Source organism: Camelus ferus, chromosome 8, assembly GCF_009834535.1.
Source record: "Camelus ferus isolate YT-003-E chromosome 8, BCGSAC_Cfer_1.0, whole genome shotgun sequence".
Taxonomy (NCBI): Eukaryota; Metazoa; Chordata; class Mammalia; order Artiodactyla; family Camelidae; genus Camelus; species Camelus ferus.
The window spans coordinates 68,147,614-68,170,655 of record NC_045703.1 but is presented as its reverse complement, the minus strand read 5'-3'; the positions used below and the strand labels follow the sequence as shown (position 1 = coordinate 68,170,655).

Here is a 23,042-nt window from a genome sequence, read left to right as displayed (position 1 = left end):
CCCAGCAGTGGCGCTCGGTACACATCACACTAAGAACCTCAGTCACCACTGTTACTGTCATGGTCAAGAATATTCTTCTGAACTGAACTGGACAGCATGGCCTGGGACGTTTGGAACTTAATTCAGAGAGTGTAGCCTCACAGCCCACCCAGACCTGGACCATCCTAACACTTCAATGATTTCTTTCTAAATATACATAGAGATAAATTAATATGTACAGAGCATTTATTTCTTATACATATAATACATATTCAAGTTAATACTATATAAATATATAGATTCCCCCCCAAAAGAGAGAGTGACAGTTTCAAGAATGTTGTAAGAACAAGTTTCACTGACTTCTTGGTACCTTAAAAGGGATGCAGTGTTCCAACTCACCAGCAGGGGGCGCGCTGCTCACAAACCGTGGTCTTCAACTAGAGCACCTGCTGTGACTGGCAAGCTGGGGAGGCTACCCTCTGCTGAGATGGAAGTTTTCAGTAATTATGAGGCAAGCGAGTGATATCTGGGCATTCAGTTTTGATGATAAAGGTGACATTTCAAAGTTAGTATTCACCTAAAAACATTCACAGCCGAGTTAAGCCAACCGTTTTCAGGGATTAATGGCAATCTGATTCTTTTTGGAAAATAGATTTCAATTGACTTTTAGTATTAAGATGTACTTGTCCAATTATTGGCTGAGTAGATGCCACAAACAAGTTTCCTAAAGCAGGAAAGATGATGTGAATGCAGACTGTCTCTCGGGTGACTCTAGCTTGCATATATATTAACGGTGTCTCCTAGGCATGAACTTTAAAACCTCTATGAGGGCACTTTGGTTTAATGTTTTTTTTAACAGAGACTTCAGAGGTCTTTTCAGTTTATACAGACTCCCGCAGTCTGATAGTCTCATCTCTATAAATACGAGATGAGGATGATGACAACAAAATAATGATTATGATCACAGAAAACACGAACTTAGCATTCAGGGAGCACCAGGCTCTGTGCTAAGCTCTGCATGTTCATATGCTTGACTCACAACCAACCTTGTGAGGTGCGGACTATACACACTTACGGATGAGCAGAGACTCAGGCTAGATGTCTGTCCCCAGTTACACAGCAAGTAAAGGAGGAAGCTGGCATTTAAATCCAGGTGTGATGCCCCCCAGCCCTGCTCTGGACCACTTCTCATGCCAAGCACCTCTAAAAGCTCACTTAACAGTTATATCATATAAATAAAAACCACGGTCCGTTCTTGGAATACAGGTTGGCTGTCATGCCAATTTTGAAGATACACAGGAAATTACAAGAAATTGCTGGTTTTAACCATCGATTATATAGGAAGAGAACCTTGTCCCATTCCACCCCCGCCACCTCCCAGCCCCCAGCTTGTTCCTCCTCATGAGAGGCAAACAGTAAGCAGGCTCAGAGGTCTGTACAATTATCCTAATTGTCACACTGCCCTGTGTGAGCCACAGTTCATCACAAGGAGAGCGAAAATGCTGAGTCACAACAAAACCTTCACCTCTTGGCAGCACAAGTCACTGCTTTGTAGCTTTGTAGCTTGAAGGCAAAAGCCACACAGAGGGTGCATTTATCCAACTAAATCCACTCCTCAGGCTCAGGAGAGGCCGTTCCCACACCTCCCTGAGCCCCACAAGCCCCCAGCGCATTTTTAAGGATTCAGATTTCTGGACCCAACCCCAGACCTACTGAATCCAGCTCTCCAGAGTGTGAGCACAAGGAGATGTGTGCCTGGGTTTTTTAAATCCCATCCGGCCCACTGCTTGGTATCATTCTAGAAGGTTCTGAACATCAGTATCAAAATTGCTCGTAAAGCAGACTGAGCAAAGATCTCCATAGAAAGGACTAGATAACAGCATTTTCATGGATTTTTGTCCTTGTTTAGCCTGGATTGGAAGTGTCATGGCCTCAGTGCGTGATGGGACTTCTGATCTGCAGAATTGACAGCTGAAGGTCTAAGGCAGTGGCCTGAGCACAGACAGCCCACTAGGGGGGTGATTTTGAGCCGGGTTTCTTGGTTCCCAATGTCAGTTAAGCCGGCAGCAGCGCTGTGGGCCCCTGATTCTTGCTCCTTCCATGCGCATCCAACTGGGTGAAGCCAGAAAGCGACAAGAATTATGTTGACGCAGAGCTGGAGGTCTCCCGAGGCTGTCTTGGTTCTCTGGTGGTCCTGTTCTGCCCAGGAGGAAGGAAGCCCATGGCTTTAGGGGCAGGGGGACAATCGGAGATGATAAGGACAAAGAAAAGGCGTTGGCTTTGGCAGCCGTGGACTGACTCATATCCTTTTCTAGAACAGTTTCAGCCGGCCCGGCAGAAGTGGGAGCCAGCCAGAGAGTAGGGAGGTCAGGGAGCAGCAGAAAGCGAAGGCGTGGCCGGCAGCAGAGGGAGTGTTGCCGGTAGATGTAACCGGTGTCCAGGTTCTTGTCCCGGCCCGGAAGGAATTCAGAGACTAGACCCGGAGGTGAAGAAAGGAAAGTGGGGATTTATTAAGGGGTAGACTGTGCACTCTCAGAGGGAGAGCGGGCAGGCTCGGGTGAGCAGCTGCCCCAGTTTCTTTGGCAAGTTGGTTACACAGGGTATAAAAGTGAATGGACGGAATATTCATTGGGGAGGGAAGGATTTGGGGTCATACTGCCTGATTTTCAACCCAAATCCATCTTTCCAAGGGGAGGAAGGATTTTTGTCCTTGTTTAGTCTGGATTGGAAGTGTCACGGCCTCAGTGCATGATGGGTACCTCTGATCTGCAAGGCTAATTTTATTGTAATGAGGGCATAATGAGCAAAAGGTAACATTCAGACAGCGGAGATTCCTGCCTTTTCTTACCTTTCTTTGTCACCCTCCAGGCCGCTCATCACCCCAAAATGTGTGACCGCTTATCAGCCCAGAGGTTCCTATCTTTCTTTCTCTGCCCAGGGACCCCTGGTGCCTACATGATGTAGGGTTTCCTGTTTTTGGCCTGTGCCCCTCCTTTCTGCCCAATTCCTGCCATTTGGCCTGTGTCCCCCTTTCTCTGCCCATACCTAGCCATGTGCCTGCTCTAGCAGAAGCAGAGGTTTCTCCCCACTACCCCTTGGCCTCAGTAGAACTGCTCTGTGGCATGGCCCTGGCCTTCAGCCCTCAGTCCCCTGCGTAGTGTGTGAGGTCACAGTGAAAGAAATGGGCTGTAACAGCAAAAGCACAGGACAGGAAATCAGAGGTTTAAATTCAGATTCCACTGCTGGCGGGCCACGCGACCCGGAGCAAGTTCTGTAGCTTCTTGAAACTGAGCTTTCTGCCTCTGACACTGTTGTTGACAGGCCTGCCTGTCAGGACGGCTGCAGTTGCTAAATTCCATGACCTACCCCAGCCCTCTGACGGAGAGCACTGCTTCCTGATTTAGTAGACGCCGTGGCTGTCTCTTCAGACCCCTCCGCACCTCCATCCTCAGCCCAGGCCCCTGGACCAGCCTGCGTCCCCGCCCCGTGCAGCTGCTCACGGCACACGGCAGAAGGGCAGCCTTGTAGCTGTCACAGCACGGTCCTTAGACACGGCAGGTCTTCCTCACAGAACCGACGGGAAAGCCAGCAACAGGGCAAGACTGCGGACTCCACGAGCGTGTGAGGAGCAGAATGCCGTGCCGTTTGGGGAAAGAATGCTGACATATGCCTTCTACGTTTACAGACAGAGCTGGTTCGTGCTCTACAGGGCAGTAAAGCCATAACCTTGGGGGACATATTCTCTACCACCAAAAAAAATCATTCCTTATCAGTTTTCTACAAGTTGAGGGGGAGGGTAGAGCTCAGTGGTAGAGCGCGTGCTTAGCATGCACAAGGTCCTGGGTTCAATCCCCAGCACCTCCACTAAAAATACCAATTTCCACATGTTTACCTCTAACTTTTCAAGCCTATGAAGTATCTGGGGTCCTAGGTAGTTGTAGGCAGGTGGTCAGAGTTACCTTCTTCCCCTCAAGAAGACCAGGATGACTATCAGGCAGGTGATCCTAAAAAACATTTCACACAGTCGCCGTTTTGCTTTGAGCCTTAGGTCTGGGGTCCTTTCTCCCGCCCCAGGCTCCCTTCTCTTGCCTCCGACATGCACATGGGGAGTCCCCAGGAGGATCTGTCCTTGGCACTCTTCTCCTCTCATTCAAGCAAGTGCCTTCACAGCTCCGGGCATCTCTCTTGGGGGAGATCCTTCTCGCCCCTCCCCCAGCCCTGCCCCGTCCCCGGGGTTTATCACCCCGCCTCTCTCGGCCTCCCGGTGTTTCCATCCAGCTGTCCAGCCGGTGACTGGACACAACCATGCCCACGACTCATGTTTCCCCACCTGCTCACTTCACCTTCGGTCCCTCGGGGAATTAGACTTACTTTTATTATTTCAGATGCGACAGCTGACTACTCCCCTCTCCCCAGCTGGCCTGAAGTGTAGTCTCTCAGGGCCACGCAGCCAGGACACCTGAACATTGCACGGGGAGCCCCAAAGCCGTAACTCCATGTTTTATCCGTTTATCAGACTCTCTTCTTGGTATTCCGGTTTGCTATTCTGAGTTTCTAATAAAATTGTGTGCACGTTTGCGTGTGCTTGGGGTTGATCAGTCGCTGCTGTTACTTGAGAGATTTACTGTGTGATGTCTATCCCCTAAATTTATAAAAAGTGGTGAAAATTGAGCCATCTTCATGAGCTGAGACTGATGTTCTAGGCAGAGTCCAGAAGCCAGCCTGGCCCCGGGTGGCCGGGCTCCCTCCTCAAGCCCTCCCGGCCCCGACTCCTTGGCCTGTCTGTTCCACCTCTCTTGCTTTTCCCCAGTAACAGCAGCAGACAGGAAACAGGGAGCTACAGAAACCAGAGCGAGCTCAGCGTGATCCTCGGGTGAGAGGAAGCTACGGTCAGCCCTTCCGGGATGGGCAGAGACCTTTACTGCCCTTTCCGTGGGGAGAATAGGCGAGGCAGCACCAGCAGGCTTGGGCTTGGCTAGTTTCAATAATTTCAGCAGGAGGTTAGGAGCCATCCCTGCTTGTCTGGTACCCGGCCCAGGGTGTTAGGACGCGGATGGTGCCTGGAGTGTGAGCATTAAATAGAGGAGATAGGGGGGCGGGTAGTGCAGGGGCTCTGGACTGGTCGGTTTGCATATGAAAGACACGCTTGAGTCATTTACTGTCTCTAGGAATTAGCCAGCCCAGGAAGGGATGGGCCCAGTTGGCAAAGCCTCAGAATAAAAGGCATGGTTAATACACAAGGCAAGTCAGGGCACGTGGTCCCCCGGTCATAGGAGAAGTTTGTCCCCGTGTCCACTCCCGCCTCCCCTCCCGATACCCTGTCCTGTCCCATCGCCCTGCCCAGGGCTCTTCTCCCTCCCAGAGCCCTGGGCAAGCCCCTCTCTCCCTATGCCCCTGCCTCGCCCAGAAGGTGCCAGGCTAGGGCTCCAGACCCTAACCAGCCACGAGAATGAGTAACAGAGGCCTCGGTACTTCCAGTGCTGCAGGAGGGTACGTCCGTTTACAATAAGGAAGAGATGTGTTTTGTTTCACCAGCAAAATTCTTCAAAGTGTGGAAGGGGAATGATGACAAAGCACATCCTCGAAGGTGAAAATGTTAGAAATTGCTGTTTTTGCTCCTTTTTCCCTCTTCCATCCCATGAATCAAAACCTTCTGACCCCACCCCACCCCTAGCTCCTCGGACATATCACAGGCCAACTGGCAGATCCAACAGCTCAGTTCACACTAGCGTGTGAATGGTTACTCAAGGAGTTCCAGGTATGAGTTTGTAGTGCCCCATATGAAGGGACCCTGCGCTGGGGATGGTGGGCCTGCAAGCTGCAGTCACCCTGTTCTGAATGCTGTGGGGCTCAGAAAAGAAGACAGAGAAACTGGTACTTTGAGAGGAAATTGTTCATCATCCTCTGCCATAATTTTTATGTTTCTTCCCTGAAAGATCAAAGCATATTAATATAATTCTGAAGCTTTTTGGTTCTTAATAACCCTCCAATAATGCGCTATTGATAGCCTACAAGGCTTCTTGAAGTTACTGTCTGAATCTTTGGGTGGGGTGGGGTGGGGTGGGGGAAGGGTGCTGAGCATCAATCTTTTGTCAAGTATTTTATTCACTCAGCTGAAAATGCTTTTAATTTGGCAACATGTAACAACAGTTTACATGTGCACATATCCCAAGGCAGAAAATTCCAACCAGGGAAATTGTCTTACACGCACACACACACACACACACACCCTACAAATAATATGGGAAAATATTCACAATATATTTTAAAAGGGAAAATTGGATTACAAAACATAATATCTAGGGTATATGTAGAATTTTTAAGACTAGAAACATATACATAAAAATGTGGGCAGTGGTTGTAACTGGTGAGAGTTTGCAGATGATTTTTTGTGTGCTTTTCTTTCTCAAATTTTTCATAATGAATTTGTATATTTTTCAAACGAGATTTTTTTAAAATAGTGATTGCGATCATACAGCAGTGGCAAAAATGAGAAAATCAGAAACTTATTTTTCTGTAGTTTTGACTTCATGTATTTATAGTAATATTTAAGTGTTTTTTAAAGCATTTAAAGTGAAAAGTAAAACATTTTTATGTACATGTGTAACATATGTTATAAAATAGTATATTTAATATACATGATTTCAGGAATAATACTTATCAAGAAGTAAGGTGAACACACATACCCCCCTGCCGCCACCCCCAGCATCAGAAGCAGGGCTTCTGGACGGGATCTCTGAAGCCCTCTGTGATTCTCTAATCAGCCCCACCTCCTTAGACCCAAGGTCACTACTGTCCTGCATTTTACACTAATCCCTCTGTATGTGTCTTTAGATTGTTTTTTAATTTTTTGGGAGGGTAAGTATATTTAATTATTTATTTTGGTGGCAGTATTGGGGATTGAACCCAAGGCCTCATGCATGCTAAGCAAGCACCCTAGCACTGAGCTCTACCCTCCCCACTGTGTCTTTAGATTTGTAACATGCATTTATATTTTATTGCTGTCCAATTTTTGTTAAGAAGCACATATACTGTTTTATCACAAATTTGTGTTTCAACTTTACAGAAGTAATCATATTGTATATATTCTTTTGCAACTTACTTGATATTCTTCCAACATTGTGATTTTAAGATTCCATATGTTGATGTGTATGCCTGAGTTCCTTCGCTCTCAGAGGTGTGTGGTACTTCATTGTTATAAATACACCACCATGCGTATTTCCAATTAACTGTAAATGAGCATCAGGGTTGTTTATAACTTTTTGCTCTTATAGCCAGGATGCTACAGACATTTTGTAACCACCTGCCTCCTAAAGCAGCGACTCAACTTAGGATGCAAAAGTCTCATGAATTAAATTCAAGGGTCCAATAACCTGGATGGGAGAAAAATTACATCGTATTTTCATTAACTCTCACTCAAATTCAACATTTCCTTTAATTCTGAATGTTGACCGTAAACTACAGTACTTTAGCACTACCTGCAACTCAAACCAATAGAAACCACTTGTATTTTCATACTACAATATAGTTGTGATGGTTACCCTAAAATACCACTTATGCTTCCTGCAACTTCAAAATAATAATAATTTTATACCAACGACTAGATTTGCTATTTAATGTGTAAAGAACAACAACAATAAGAAAACACATACAGTACTATGTCAAAAACGTTTTTTATTACTTTAATAACCGTATTTCAAAATAATTGATATCCTCTGAATTTTCTGTTTTGCAATTTAAAACATTCTGAGGAGGAGTCTGAAGACTGCCAAGGAAGTCCTTGGCACACACAAAAGCAGTTGAGAACCTCACGGTAGATCAGGGTAGGAGCCAAGTCACAGCCCTTGATAGAAGCCCACACCCCCTCCCTGGTCCCTGGGAACACGTCACCGACCCTGGCAGGAGGGGCTGTGCAACTGTGACTAAGGGGTGGTTATCCTAGATGATCCAAGTGGCCAAATCTAATCGCATGGGCCCTGGAAGGAAAGAGCCTTCCCCAGATGAAGTCAGAGAGATGGGCGGAAGAGGGGGCAGGGGAGAGGCAAGCGAGGGAAAGAGTCCAGTACAAGTGCAGACCAGGTCTGCCCGTGGGCCACAGCTTACCAACCCCTGCTGCAGACTGCAGTCCACTTACCCTACTGAGATATTTGCCATCACTTCTGCCACCTTTTTTTGCACTTTCTTTCTCTATAAATTTCTGTGCTTTCATTTCTTGCCTTCCTGTTGATTTTTTTGTTTGCTTTTTCCATTTATTTTGTTTTCACTTGTTTAGCAGCAAAACATTTTCTCTTTACTTTTACCAGTTACCCTAGAAATTTAAACATATATTCATGTAACAGAATCTAATGACCCTCAGCCTAAATAATGCAAGCACCTTAGAACTATGTAATTCTCTCACATGATATTCTTGGCCATCATTTTAGTTTCACCTCGATTTTTTTAAAACAAAAAATGATCATTATTTTGAGTTTTATGTAGTCAGTGTTGGCTTTGACTTGTACATTATCCTTTGCTTTGCTCACAGTCTTTTCTTGCCACTCAGGTCTCCCTTTTGGAATTGATCCTATTTGGGTGTTCTGTTAGTGAAGGTCTTTTGATGAGAAATACTCTGTTTTTTATGTCTGAAAGTGTTTTTATTGATGCTCATTTTTGAAAATTAATTCTGCTTAGATAGAATTCTAAGCAGGCTGGTATTTTCTTTCAATACTTTGAAGATATTATACTGCGACCTGCTAGTATCCATGTGTTAGGAATCAGCTGTCAGAATAATTGTAGCTTCTTTGTAGATAGTCTGTGTTTACTTTGTCACTCTCTTTAAGTACCGTTTCAACCTCATGCTCTCTGTCATCTCCTAAAACCCTAGAGAAGTTTTGTACCTTCTCACTCAATCCCCCCAACCCTCAATCTCCTTTTCATGTTCTTCATTTTTTGCTTTCTGATCTGCAGTCTATGTAATTTCTTCAGCTCCATCTTCCAATTCACAAACTCTCCCTTCATTTTTATCTAATTTGCTATGTAATTCATCTACTGAGTTTCTAATTTTAATCATTAGTTGTTTGTGTCCAGAAAAATAGACAAAACAAAGAAGTGTGTTTCTTTTTCAAATCTGCCTGGTTAATTATGGCATGCTCTTACTCTTTTATCATACTTTCCATACTTTCTTTTTATTTCTTTAAAGATATCAAACATGTGTATTTTGAACTCTACATCTGATTATACCAGTGTCCACAACATTTGCTGGTCAGATTCTGCAGTTTTGTATTTCTGCCATTTTCACTCATGGTAGCTTGTTTTCTCTTGTATTGGTGACTTTTTCATTGTGATCCCAGTTTTCCTGGAATTTCCTTTGTGTGATTCTTTTTGAGGTTTGGCTTTGTAAATGCATTACTCTACAGAAAATATTTTTGCATCAGCCATTTTCTTAGGTATACTGCCAAGCTTGGAGTAGTTCAAATTAACTGTTTGGCATGAGTTATTTTTTAAGATAATCAGGTAGTCTGAATTCTTTTCACAAACCCTTGTGCATGAGACTTGGTGGCTGAGAATTCTCAGAGAAACTTTGTCTCCCCAACATGCCCCACCAGAGGACCAAAGTTGAGACTGGCACGTATTTTTAATCAACTCTTTATCCATTCTCTCTTCTGGGAGGATTTTGCCACCTTATTCATCAGCTGAGGATGGCAGTGCTTAGGAGTCTAGGTCCCCTGTGTGTAATGGGGAAGTTGATTCCACCTTCCACCCGTCTGTGGCCTAGGTTTCATCTCTGCAAAGACCAGAGACTAAGACAATAGCCCCGTAGCAAACACCAGATTCCTCCCTCCCTTTATTAGCAGGTTTTTCTCTTTCTTATTCTAGCCTTCAGGGATTTTCCTTACTTTCCCATCAGGTCAACCATTTATTAAGCAAAGAATTTTCTTCTATCATTTTTAGGTGTATAGACCTGTGAGAAACTACACTTAGCATGCAGCCTGCCATATTGCTGGAAAGTGGCATTTTCAAATTAGTCTTTGCCAAGTAAAATTATATATTTCTCTGATCTGTATGCCCCCAGTAAGCAGTTTTAAACCCATTTTAAGTTGCTAAGGAGTTCCTGGACCTTAAAAAGAAAAGCATGTGACATAGGGTCAGGGGAAGTATTTGCTATGTTCACTGAGAGTTACGACCACATGTGACTCTGAGCTGATTGGAAGACGTGTACTTAAAATACAAACCTACTTCCTAAATCTTTCTGTGGTTCTTATTAATCACAGCTTTATCACTGGGCTCTCAGCCATGAATGGTCTTTATGTTGTCCCAGAGCCAAAGGAAGTTCTCAGTGAACTACGGTTGCTTTTTAATGTTAAATTGACTCTGCTCTGTTCTAACAAAATGGTCACAAATCATATGACATCCTCTTAGCTATAAAGGAAGTTTCCTTTGTAAATGGGATGGTTGATTAACAGAAAGAAATAGGTTTCACCTTGATGACCACCATTAGGGACACAGCCCATGTGCCCCTGCCAGTTCACGGGGTCCTTACTCCAGACGACTGTCAGGTTGACGCCTTCGTGGGTTGTGTCAGGTGTCTGTTCATTCACCCAGCTGACATGTACTGAGTGCCTGCTGGGTACCAGGCACTGTGCCGGACCCTGGAGACACAAGGAAGACACAAACATGATCGTGGCCTTGGATGAATTCACTTCCCACTGGAAATAACAGGAACATTAACATTAATTACCATAAAAACCACTAAATGCTGCAACTTAGGTATAAGCACATTTATTTACCTCATAATACTTCATTCCTAAAGACTGAAAACTAAACATTTCAAAAATACTTAGAATCTGATGATGAAATGATAAAAGTTGGATTCCTATATGGGGCGAAGGATCTACCCACCAGATTCCACATCTTATGGCCATACCTCCCTGCACCATGGCGTTGGAGGGTGGCCACGGTACTTACAGGATGGTCGTTTCTGAGCATAACCATCCCAGCACCTCTTGCTTTCTCTCTCACCATCTAGAAAACCTGCTAAGAACGACGGTGCTAGGCAGAGTCTGATTCGCAAAGGACAATGCTATGGGCGCTTGGGGATGTGTGAGCATCTCTGGTGTGGGTTTCCATCATTCAGGTTTTCCAAAGGTTTGCATTCGACTGGCCCCGACGCTGCTATGTACGAGGTGAGCATCCTCAAACCAGGCATTTAGCCTTCTTACTACTGAGAGGTTTCTTTTGCAAAATAAGTTTAACAATCTGCACAACTGGTATTTCTAGGTTACCATGAGGGTCACCTGAAATAATGGAAATCAAAGTGTAAAACAATAATGTGTTATAAATTTGTAAGTAGTATCAATATTATTACTAAAAAAATCAGACTATTAGAGTATTTCACGTTATTTAATTTCCTCACTAATTTATATTTTAAGTTATTTTTAGTAGTTTCTTAGCCTAAAAATAGCTCTGAGCATGTTTTAAAAGTCATTACAAGTTAATGAAATGACTTGCATGTTTATATTAATTTTAAAGCACTGAAGAAAAGTTTCAAATATCAAAAAGGCCAAGATGGAGGGGTTCTGTTTGGAGTAACATTTTGAAATATATTTCTAGACCACAAAGTTCTTGTACTGAATCCAAAAATGTCTCAATTCTTCCACACAAGTCTTTCCGCGTTGAAGCGAGGGACGAGATTGCAGCGTCTGAACAATTAGGCAGACACAGAATATCTGCTGTGGCTCCTCTTTGTGGTAGGAGTCAGGGATATGCCGTCATATTAGCAAGCATTTTTGAGAGCTTGTGACAGATCCTGAGGTCATTTGTTTTATCACTTAACGATGTGTGTCAGATACTTGTTTCAAGTTTTTAAAGAAATTAACCCACTTGTTTCTCAAGACCCTAGTGCACTAGGCATTGTTGATTTCCATCTAGGAGACGGGAACTTTCAAGGATTTAATGAGTTTCCAAAGTCACCCCCCCAGATGGAGTTGGGATTTGAACCCAGGCCCCAGAGCCCAACCTTAACCTCCAGCTGTCCTCGACTCCCGCTGCCACCTTCTCCATCCCATTGACTTCTGCCCCTGTCCCTTCTGTGACCATATTTGAAGGCCCCCATTTTCCAGGTGCAGGAATGAAAGATAATAAGGTGGAGAAGAAAGTGTAAAAGCCAAGATTCTGCAGTCACACAGGCTCTCCTACGTGTCAGCTTTTGGCAGTTGTTCAGCTTGTCTAATCCTCGATATAAAATAAAAACGAGTGTGCTCACCTGATGACGCATCCAACCAGCGGTGTGGAAGACCGTTTATCACCTTGCCTGCATATTCAGCAGCCAATAGACGTTATTTCTTACAATTATTCAAAATAACAAAAAAGAGGAGCTCAAACTACAAAACTACACAATCTTTTCTTGCCTTGTAAGCACGGACCACATGCCAAGAAAACCACATTGGTGCATGGCCGCGCGTGGCCAGGAGCCATCCACCACTGGTCAAGTGAGTTTCCTTTTGAGTTTCTGGCCAGAAGGCACTTTCATCTCTAAGAATTTCCCGTACAGTGTTTCAAGGAAGCGACATTCATCCCTAACAGGAAGATGTGACATTCAGCTCCTTTTGTCTTATTTACCCAGGTCTACAGCATTGACGAGAGGGCGGCAGAGCAGGCTCGGTGGGAGGAAGCTTCCAGAGAAACAATCAAGAGGACCACCAAGCCCTGCCCTCGCTGCCACGTGCCCGTTGAGAAAAATGGTGAGTCTGGGCTGGGCAGGGAGTGAGGGTTTGGTGAGCTCTTCTTGGGGAGCGTCATGGCGTGGCTGTGATGGTCAGGAACTCTACGAGGGCTTGCTAGCTGGGTAGTTCAGTGTGGGGACTTTGGGGCCATTGGGCCAGAGTTTGACTCTCAGCTCTCCCATGTCTGGTATCTTAATCCCCTAAGCGGCAAGTCCTCATCTGTAGCCTAGAGACCATGAGAGAAGCTGCTCCACATGGATAGACTCATATGATGTGATGGGCGGTGAAGGCCCCCGGCGCCTGGCCTAGAGGAAGCACTCAGTTCACACTGATTGCCTTTATCATTATGTATGAGTAACACTATTAACACTTTTCATCTGATTTTAAAAAAAGAAGACGCTGGGGAAACGTCCCCGTCCAGCACTTCCCCAGAGTGCCGTCCACAGTGCTCCGGGATCCAGACACACTCACCGGGGGAATGGGGGACATCACCACGTCAAACACGTTTGGCAGTTGGTCCCCACTCTGTCCCCTCCTGGATGCTAACAACACAAACAACTACCTTGTATGGCGCACTTACTAAATGCTGGTTCCAAGTTCTCTCCGAGCGTCAGATCACTGACTCGCAGAAACCAAGCAAGGAAGCTACTATTACCTCCCCATTCATAACATCCGTGAAAGCATCGCAGCATTCCCTTTGTCAAGAAATCTGTTTAATTTTGTCCAACCAATTGGTTCGCAATGTTTTTTGGGCCCTGAAATTCGTTTTTTCCATCTCAGCGATTCGTGTCCCCTTGAACACGGGAACACACTCTGGGCTCCGGGTTCCCTCTCCCTGGTGTGGGCGAGCTAGTGCCTTATGTCGTGGTGACGCTTGGCTCCTTCAGGAAACCACCCTGCACATGAATGCGGTTTTGAATAGGACATGTGCTTTCGCCTTCTATCAACTCCTCTCTCAATGTTAAGAATGTGAAGCGACAGCTTGGAGATGCCTCTGGATTAAATGACACTGACCCTGGTAAAGGGTCCCGGGAGCCCACCTACACCTGCTGCTTGGAGCAGGTTTACAGGCTGAGAGACACCAGCATCCGCATCCTAGTGGCTCGCCCTGGGGACACTCTAAACCCTGGGCGACGTCTCACAAGAAGCCGGGGCTCCCTCCAGCTACCTGCAGTCACTCACCCCCTCCTCGTATCCTGGAGCCACCACGGCTGTGGGGAGACTTGCAGGAGCCCCTGCCGGAAGGACTCCCCTCCCAGCTCCGGCCTCCAGAGCCAAGTCGCCCCTGTGCTGCACTGGGGGACATCGAGGGGGGACTCTGGTGACACGTCCACGCTCGTGGCTGTGGGTTCCCCCCCGTCCACCCCACCCCCTGCTCTGACAGCCGCTCTGTGATGATGTGGTCTGTGGGCCATTGCTGTGCACCCTCCCTCACTTCAGCATCACCTGAAGCCCAGCTCCAGCCCGTGTTCCAGGTGTTCCTTTGCACTGCCCCCTCCACAGCGGCCCTGACAGCAGCCAGCCAGCGGGGCACCGCGCCATCCACCTGAAAGCCATCACCGCCCTGCGCCCAGAGTCCTTCCCAAACGTGTGGCGCGTCAGTGCGTGTGCAGGGGGTCGGCAGCATCAGCACCGAGGAGAAACAGAAGGAAGCACAGGCACCGCTCTTCCCAGGTTCTCTTCACTGGACCCTCGTGACACCCCAGGCTGTGGGTGCTGAGAGCAGGCTCACTGTGGAGTGAAGCCCCACACACCATCCCGTGACAGCCCTCAAGGCTCTCTCCCCAGCTGCATCCTTTAAGTCTTCATTAATACAAACCAGGGAGTGCAGTGACACATCCGGGAGCAGCAGCAACAGGCTGAGTCCCCAGCTTGGCTTCAGTGGTCCCCTGGGGGAGAAAAAGAGATTTACCCGATGAGTCATTGCTATCCCTCCGCGCACTGGAACGTTCTGGAAAACGCGGCGGGCTGGCCCGCACGTCTGAAGAGAAGACGTGAATGGAGTCAGAGGAAAGAGCCCTCCTGGTCCTCACTGATGGAGCCGCACTGCATACGCGACCGGAAGAGGAAGCTGCAGAGGCCTGTCACAGAAGAGGCTGCGCAAGGTGGATCCCATGGGCCAGGGTTCTATCTCATGGGTCCTTAAAGGATGCAGATGAAACAGTAAGAGGCCATTTTGCTATTATCAGAGGTCAGGAACCTTGTCTGTCTATCCCCTGGGCCCCAAAGAGTGCCTGATATATAAATATTTGTTGAGTTTAAACGTCACTGGTAAAGGAGAGAGACACATAAACAGATAATCCTATAAAATATGATGGAGAAAGCAAGCACAGAGACCTGGGAGGAGTCGAGAGACGGCGTCCTGACAGAAATAATGCCCGAGCCGAGACTGAGAGTCGGTGTGATCAGCCCGGCAAGGACGCGGGACAGAGCCCTCCAGGCAGACGGCACGTGCAGAGACAGGGAATATGAACCGTCAACTCCAGGCTGCGCCAGAGGCCCAGCTGTTTGGATTCCAGGGTGAGGATACAGGAGCAGTGCCTGAAGGCTGGAGCGTAGGGCCCTGAGTGACATGAAGAACTTGGACTTGATTCTGCGAGACAAGGAGCCCTTAGATCCGCCTTGAGTCAGACCACACCTGCCACCCAGAAGATGGACTTGAAGGGGTCAAGGGATTCAGGACTATGGAAAGGCTTCCTAATCTGGTTCTTTCTTTGAAACATTGTGATGTACTATACGTGGAAAGCACCGACTTTTCACCTCTAGATTTTTTAACCTATGAGCTGAAAAGCTGAAACTTTCAGCTTATTAGTGACTGTCTGAGCTGTTCTAAAATATTTCACTGCAACCGAGACAGACATAGGCGCCATCGCGAGAAGAGCTAACTTCGTTACCTAGCTCTCAACCGAAATTCATGGCCTGTTTCACACATAGCAGAATCCCAGACAAAGTAGTACTTCCTTCAGCAAAGCTGTGATGATGAGGAGAATTATTTCCTTTTAAACTCAGGCCAAGCCTTGGCGTCGCCTCCTGTAACGCCCTTCACTCGCCGCGAGTCCCTCCTTCGCTTCCGCCCCAGACGGATGAGACCCAGCTGCACCCTCTGCTCCGGGTGTCTGCTCACTCGCACTTGCCCTCGGGCCGGTCCAGGGCTTCCGCCCTTTCATTCAACCCACTGGGAGAGCCGCCGTGCGGCCACGGTGCTGACCGCGCCCAGGCTGGGCTTTCCATGGTTGGAGCCTCCGTCAGGAGACAGAATTCTCTAAGAGGGAAGCCAGATTTTCTCCATGTAAATGTCCACAAATTAGTGTGGCATCATCAGCAGCCTCTTGCTAGCATTTATTTTTCAGCCACCGAAGCGTCCAGCATTGGAGTCCCCGGCGCTTCTCTGTACCACGGGGTCTGGTGTATCCCTTCCGTGTAACAAGCCAGGAAGGAAAGAAAGTCGCCAACATGAACACCCCCTCTTCCTGTTCCCTTTCTTCTCATTGTACTGTGTGTTATGAGTCTAGTTTCTGTGATAAAATGTTACTAGTTAATGCTAGTATTCCGGATCCCTAAAGACTTCGATATAATAGGAAAACATTCTCAAGTTTCATTCAGCCTCACTTTGTTTCCCCCCACGGAACAAACCCCTTTATTTTCAAAGGGTCTCACGTGGGCATGTGTTCTCTCAGTGCCAATATTTCAGGACCTTCATCGGTGAGCTAAGCACCAGCCTCACTTCAACATTTCATTGAATTTGAATGAACCGCTTAAGTGTCCTTTACGACATACCAGAGAAACTGAAGTGGTTATACTGTGCTAAGCTATTTATTATGTTACTCACATCAGCAGTGCACCGCCATTAAATATGTGTTGGAAATTACCCAGTCCAGTAATTGTGTAATCCCACTTGGGAAATACTAAGATAGAAGTATCTTAAGTGAGTTTTTTCCCTTTGTTTTCCACATATTTATCATTGTTAATGATTTTTAAAGCAAACCAAGAAGAAGGAGAAATGTATGGAATTTTAAATGCCCTTAAGCGATCCTAAAACGAATGCCTTTAGTTACATAGTCATAAATATTTCATATTAGTGCAAGTTCTCATGCCAGGATTCTAATATAAATATGAGACAGTGCTGAAGCAATCGCCTGGAAAATTTGGCCAGAAAAAATGACTTCACAAGACAATTGGTAAAATGGAATAATGAAGCACATGAATGCTATATAGGATTCTGGTAAAGAAATGGCTTTTGCCTGGATTATCGGGGAAACTCGGCCATGAACAGTTCTCTACTGTAACTTGGTACAAATAACTCTCTTCACTTCACGGCAGACTTGGTGTCTGACCCCCAGAAGCAAACGGTGAACGTGTTTAACAAATGGGAGAGGTAAGGAACCCCAGACAAGTCCCCAAATGAGGGGGTTTCATCTCATGCTGGGAATGCCTGTTCCATGGAAGGAAGCATTAGAGTCACACAGACTGTGGTTAAACCTCCAACTTCACACCTGAAAGTACTTGACCTTGAGAAAATTCAAGAACCAAGTAATACTTTGATCACACAAGGTGCTTCTGAGGAGTAAATGAGATGATATGTGGGGAGTACCCAGGATTACTCATTAGTTTCTCTCTATCCTCATCTTAAATAAAATGTTGAATAGCCGGAAGGAATGTATTCACTATAAGATGCTTTTAGGCCTGCTGTCCTGTCTTACGAATTTTTTCAAGCCAAGTTAACACTAAAGAAATGATTAAAAATTACTCATACTATATATTGACATTATTACATATTACATATTAAATTGCTAAACATGATATATATTTTAAATATTTAATATATATTTAAATAAGGAATTGACCCCTGTCTGTGAAACACAAAGTGTTTGTCTCTAAATCCCACCTCAGGAGACGTCAGTAAACTCAGATTCACAAATAAAACCTGCCCTCAATGAAAGTGATGTGCTTCACTCATTTCTTTTCTTTCCTTTATATGGTATTTATAATTAGAGTTTATATACAATGTTGTGTTAGTTTCTGACGTACAACATAGTGATTTCATTATATATATGTATATATTCTTTTTCATTATAGGTTATTATAAATTACTGAATATAGTTCCCTGTGCTGTACAGTAGGACCTTGTTGTTTATCTATTTTGTTTATACTAGTTTGTATCTGCTAACCCCAAACTCCTAATTTATCCCTCCTCTCCTTTGTCCTTTAGTAACCACAGTTTGTTTTCTATGTCTGAGTCAACTTCACTCATTTCTTAATGAATGTCACAACTTTGGAACCTCCTGGTGGGCTTTCTGATTTGTTTCCCTCAGTTCAGATCCTGCCCTCGGCTTTCTTGCGATAATTCCCTTAGAAAGTCACCTCTAGAATGGCATGTTGGCGTGTGGGATCGAGCGTCTCCCGGGTGCTGATCCGTGTCCTCTGTCTGCCCGCAGGAGGATGCATGCACATGAAGTGCCCGCAGCCCCAGTGCCAGCTCGAGTGGTGCTGGCACTGCGGCGGGGAGTGGACCCGCGCCTGCATGGGGGACCACTGGTTCGACGTGTAGCAGGAGCAGCGCCACGCGGGCAGCACCCAGCATCCTCCTGTCCCTGCTCCTCTTCCTTTCTCTAAACACACGCACACAGTCACATACACTCACATACATGCACACACGCATGCACACACACGTGCATATGCACGTACGCACGCACACATGCACACAAGCACTTCAAGTTCTTTCCAACGTCACACAAAGTCATGGGAGAAGCTTCTGGAACCCCTTCCCTTGTGCCCATAAGAAACAGCAGAGCTAATGGTGAGACCAGCAGGAAGTATCCTGTGGCCTCAGTGACACAAACACCAGAGCACAGCTGACAGTGTAGTTCGCCTTTTGGAGAGATTCTTGAGTGAGTTCAAGTCAGGCTGGGTAAATACATAGAGATTTCTCAGGTTCAGTTACCTACCCTTTACCTTCACCCAATATTGGGAAGAAGCCCTTGGTGAGGGGAGGAATCGTTTCGAGGGACTGTTGTCACTGGTTCTCTGTGAGACCGAATGCGGGAGATTCTGGGAACTCTAATCATGGCATGAAGAGCAGTGCTCTGACTAAAACCGTCAGAGAGCATCTATTCTCAAAGAACCACAGGCAATAATAGTCAAACCTACGTGTTTCTCCCCAAGAATTGTATCTTTAGGTACTGCGTTAGTGACACATCAACTATGCACAAATCAGCTTGTCAACTAAGTGAGCAATTAGGAAAGTTAAGTTGAATATTGAGTGTTCAAATTTATAGGGAAGAAATCAGAACTTGGTGTGCTTTCATCCCATTTAATTACATGCAACTTTAGAAAGAAATTGTTTTTCTGAAAATATGACAACATCTAGAATTTGATTTTAAACCATCATTTTGAGCTTGGAAAATACACTCACACATCCGGCGTCACTATAAATTTAATGAACAAGGTGCCTGTAAAGGGCACTTGCAGACATGATTTCATGATGATTCTCAGTGCTAACAAGCATGCTGCTTATTAAAGCAGAATCTTTAAAGAAGGAGCGTTTCCAGGACCACCAGAATGAAAACATGCCTGTGGGAAAGCTTGTGCCTTCTGCACCCCAGCAGGTCACTCAGGGCTCTTTTCTCTAGGACGGTAACTCGCACTAGAACACTTCCTCACGTTGCCATGGATTGAATTGGATTGCTGCTCAAGTTTTCATCGCTTTTTTTTTTTTTTTTTGAGGCATTCGCAACACATCAAAAAGAGATGTGTTTACACTAAATGCAGCAAACCTCATTCTCTCAGCACAGTGTGTGGATTGAAAAGTGTAACCAAGGTCCTTTGTTCTCACTGTCCACCTTCTCAGGAAGACCATGGCCAGCACTGAGGGTGTAAGGACTTTCACTAGAGCATGGGGTTTCTTTTGGATTTAGGGACCCTGGGAATTATGAAATCAGCAGTGGACCTTCTGTTCATAGATGTAGCACCAGAAATCCTTTCTGGGAGGAGAGAGGGAATGACCTCAGCAAATTTGCCCTGGACATCTGCCCCTCTGTCCCTAACCATCCAGCCAGGGACCGTCCCTCCTCTCCCCCTTCCTCAGAGGAGCCGCAGCTGGAACAAGATGGTGGAGGGGGGTGGCTCTTCAATAGGAACAGCCTCACGTGGCTTCACTCAGAAAATCCAACCCCAAACATGGCCCCAAGGCTGCCAGACCCCTGTCAAGGAGCCTACAGATGGTACAGAGATGTTGGAGAGCTGGTGTCCTGAGTGAGGGAAAGGCAGGTCACCAGGCTGGAGCCCCCACATGCCAGGGACCGGCATCCGCGCTCAGCCTGGAACCCACTCAGACTCTGACTGCACGTTTCCCACAGTCCCAGCAAGTAGCATCTCCTTACGCTGCCCGGGGTACAATCAGACGGTTCCCTGTGACGTGGGGAGCCCCCTGCGTTTCACCCCCTGCCTCGCTTTGGGGTGTAACGACGTCGCTGTTACTGCCTCCTTCCCCGTCTGCCTGGCGCGTGGGCCTGAGCAAGGTCTGCCCCCTCTCCTCCAGGCAGCAGGAGGCCTAGTCTCTGCGCCTTTCCTGGTGGTAGTCTTGTTTTTTTTCAAGATAGAATACTGATTCTTAAAGAAACAAGGGTCGCTATCAATGAGCGTGACCCACAAGCCACTATAAATGAACTCATCTGAGCACTGGACGATGTCACAAAATGTGAATCTGTCGAAAGAACAGAAATAAAGTCTTTGCAGAAGAATATTTTCCTCTGAGGTGTGTAAAGAAGCACTTGACAACGATGTCTAAGATTGTACTCAAATCGTCAATAAAAGCGTCAAAAGAGCTTCTGAGTCCATCGTTGAGGCTATGTTGTCAGTCACTGACGGAGGTGCGGGAGGGATGCCCTGGTGGCCGGAAGGCATGGCCCGGTGAGGCCGTGGCCTTTGCGCCTCTGTCTTGAGCTCCAGGTTCACCCTGGTGGGTTTTTTTCTGAGATAAAGTAGTTTCTTTAGTGCTACCAAATTTAGAAGGGCTCTAAAAAGCAAACCATCATTTAAAAATCTGCCGGTTGCTTTCCCGACATCTCAGCAAACTTTCTAATAACTGTTTAAAACAGAAGTTTGAGCCAGGAGAGACCAAGGACTTTCTGTGTAACATGGCCTCAGAAACGGTGGGCGCCTGCATCGCTCTCAGCGTGGGTGTGCTGGCTTTGGGGCTGTGTTGGTGGCGGCTATTGTTCATTTCACAGTGAGTCCATTTCTGAGGGGTCTGGAACGTTCCTGGAGAGCTCCTCTACTTAGCTTAAGCAAGCAGCACACCCCGAGGGCCCCTCGGTGCCCCACACCTCGGGAAATAAATACCATGTTTCTAGGAAAGATGACAGAAAAAGCGGGAGAGTGGGCGACCCCACCACCTCCCTGTGTGTGAGCCTCTGGAACATTCACGGCGTCCGCCTCGTGGGTGTGGCGTGAGGACGGAGTGGATCCATCACACACAGCCCCTTGGAGCAATGCCTCTCACCGGGAAGCGCTGAGCGGTCCTTACTGTTAATCGATGAACCAGTCAGTGGAGGCCACTATACAAACTAACAAAAAGCACAAAGCGAGTACAGATTAACTGCCAGTGCGGGAACGTGCCCATGCGTGTCCTTTCACAGAGCGAGCGGTTTCACGGTGGAGGCGGGGTCTGGCTCCTGGTGGTGTCAGTGTGTTGGATGAGCTTCTCCACGGACCCAGTTTTCCTATAAAGGCAAGTTGCCAGCTGTGTTTGAGAGGCTTGGAGGGACAAGATCCCGCTGCTCTGCAGAAACTCCAGGGTGGACAGGAAAGCGCTGACATTGTGGGTGGAAGTGAACAGGCAGGGGCGTGGAATGCTGACTCAGGAGGCAGCAGACCTGGGGGAGCCCACAGCGCCGTGTGGTGGTGCATGTATCGCACCACCACATCCCCTTGCCAGGCCACTTCTGATACCACGGAGAGTATCTACGTCAGTTTTTAAAAGAAAACTCTATTTCAAAACAACACCAAGCCTGTCTTCAGATTACCCACTGTGAGTAAACTGTCCAACCACAAATATTTAAAACTTTTCACTGCAGTTTGAATAATCATGCAAAAAAAAAAAAGATGCAGGGAGTACTTTCTGGGAAGATCATTTGGCCTTCAGATTGGTGGCACTGCCCCAGTAGGACTGTGGTGTTCCCTGATCACATCCTTTGCACAGGCTAAGAGGGTCAACTTTGTCACTGCATCAAGAGGTGACTGGACTCCAGAAGACAGACTAGACTCACACTAATCCAACTCATAAGAGAATGAGATATGGAAGCTAGTGTCCATCCGCAATTTACAATGAGAACCTCACCTCCTGATCTTCACATGTGATTTTCCATCTGCCTAGAATCATTTCTTTGCAACTTTATCCTCCTGAATTTGACTGGCCAATCTTAGGTCTCCATTTAATCCACTTCTCCAGAAACCACTCTCTTACCATCCTGGTCTGCATTAAAGGCCCCTCCCATGTGTTCCCAGAGCTGCACTGCCTCCTACACACATAGCTGTGTGTTTTTCCCAAAACCAACAAATTCCACAATTCTCCAGATACCACTGGATGCCCTACCAGTCAGTTCAACTCTGACACTAGCTACCCGGAGTAAGTGTCAGGATCCACAAGTTAAGGGCTGTCCCACAAGACCATCCCCACTTCATACACCAGTCACAAGTCCCAGTGGGCCACCTATACTTCTGACGGCTTGGCTATAGATCAGGAATTTCCATTACCCACCCTCTGGTTGAATAATTCCCTAGCGTGGCTCACAGAACTCAGGAAAGTGCTCTCCTCACTGCTGCTGGATTGTCACAAAGAATTCAAACCCAAGAACGGCCAAATGGAAGAGATGCACAGGGTGGGCATGGATAGGGATGTGTCCAGCCCTCTGTGGGCACAGCACCCTGCCGGCACCTCCACATGTTCACCAAGTGGGAAGCAATCTGAGCCCAATGGTTTAAGGGTTTTCATGGAGGTTTCCTTAAGGAGACGTGCTTGGTTATAACACTGGTCATTAGTCATTCACTTAATCCCCTGCCCCTTCCCCTCCTTGGATGTCAGGGGTTGGGGCTGAAAGTTGCAACCTTCTAATCACGCCTTGTTTTTTCTGGCAAGCAGCCCCCATCCTGAGATTATGTAGGGCCCCCAACCACGCCGTTTCATTAACACACTCACCACTCCAGAGATTGCAAAGGTTTAAGGAACCATGTGGCAGGAACCAAATATTTATTTCTTATATTTATTTGTATTTATTATAATTTATCCATATTTATATTTCATGATAGCATTTAATGTATACAACTTGAATCCCTTGCCTACCTGTCTCCATCCCCCTAGGAGCA

General features: G+C 46.5%; 1 protein-coding gene across 4 annotated transcripts in view; it reads left to right on the top strand.

The window, feature by feature from the left end:
* PRKN (parkin RBR E3 ubiquitin protein ligase) overlaps positions 1 to 20,503 on the top strand; it is a 1,163,789-nt gene extending 1,143,286 nt beyond the window's left edge. For all 4 annotated transcript variants that reach the window (XM_032485307.1, XM_032485308.1, XM_032485306.1 and 1 more), the window contains 2 exons: positions 12,581 to 12,698; positions 18,116 to 20,503. In XM_032485307.1, the coding sequence (XP_032341198.1) occupies positions 12,581 to 12,698; positions 18,116 to 18,228 (231 nt within the window). In that variant the 3' untranslated portion in view covers positions 18,229 to 20,503. The remainder of the gene's footprint in view (positions 1 to 12,580; positions 12,699 to 18,115) is intronic.
* The last annotated feature ends 2,539 nt before the right edge of the window (positions 20,504 to 23,042 follow it).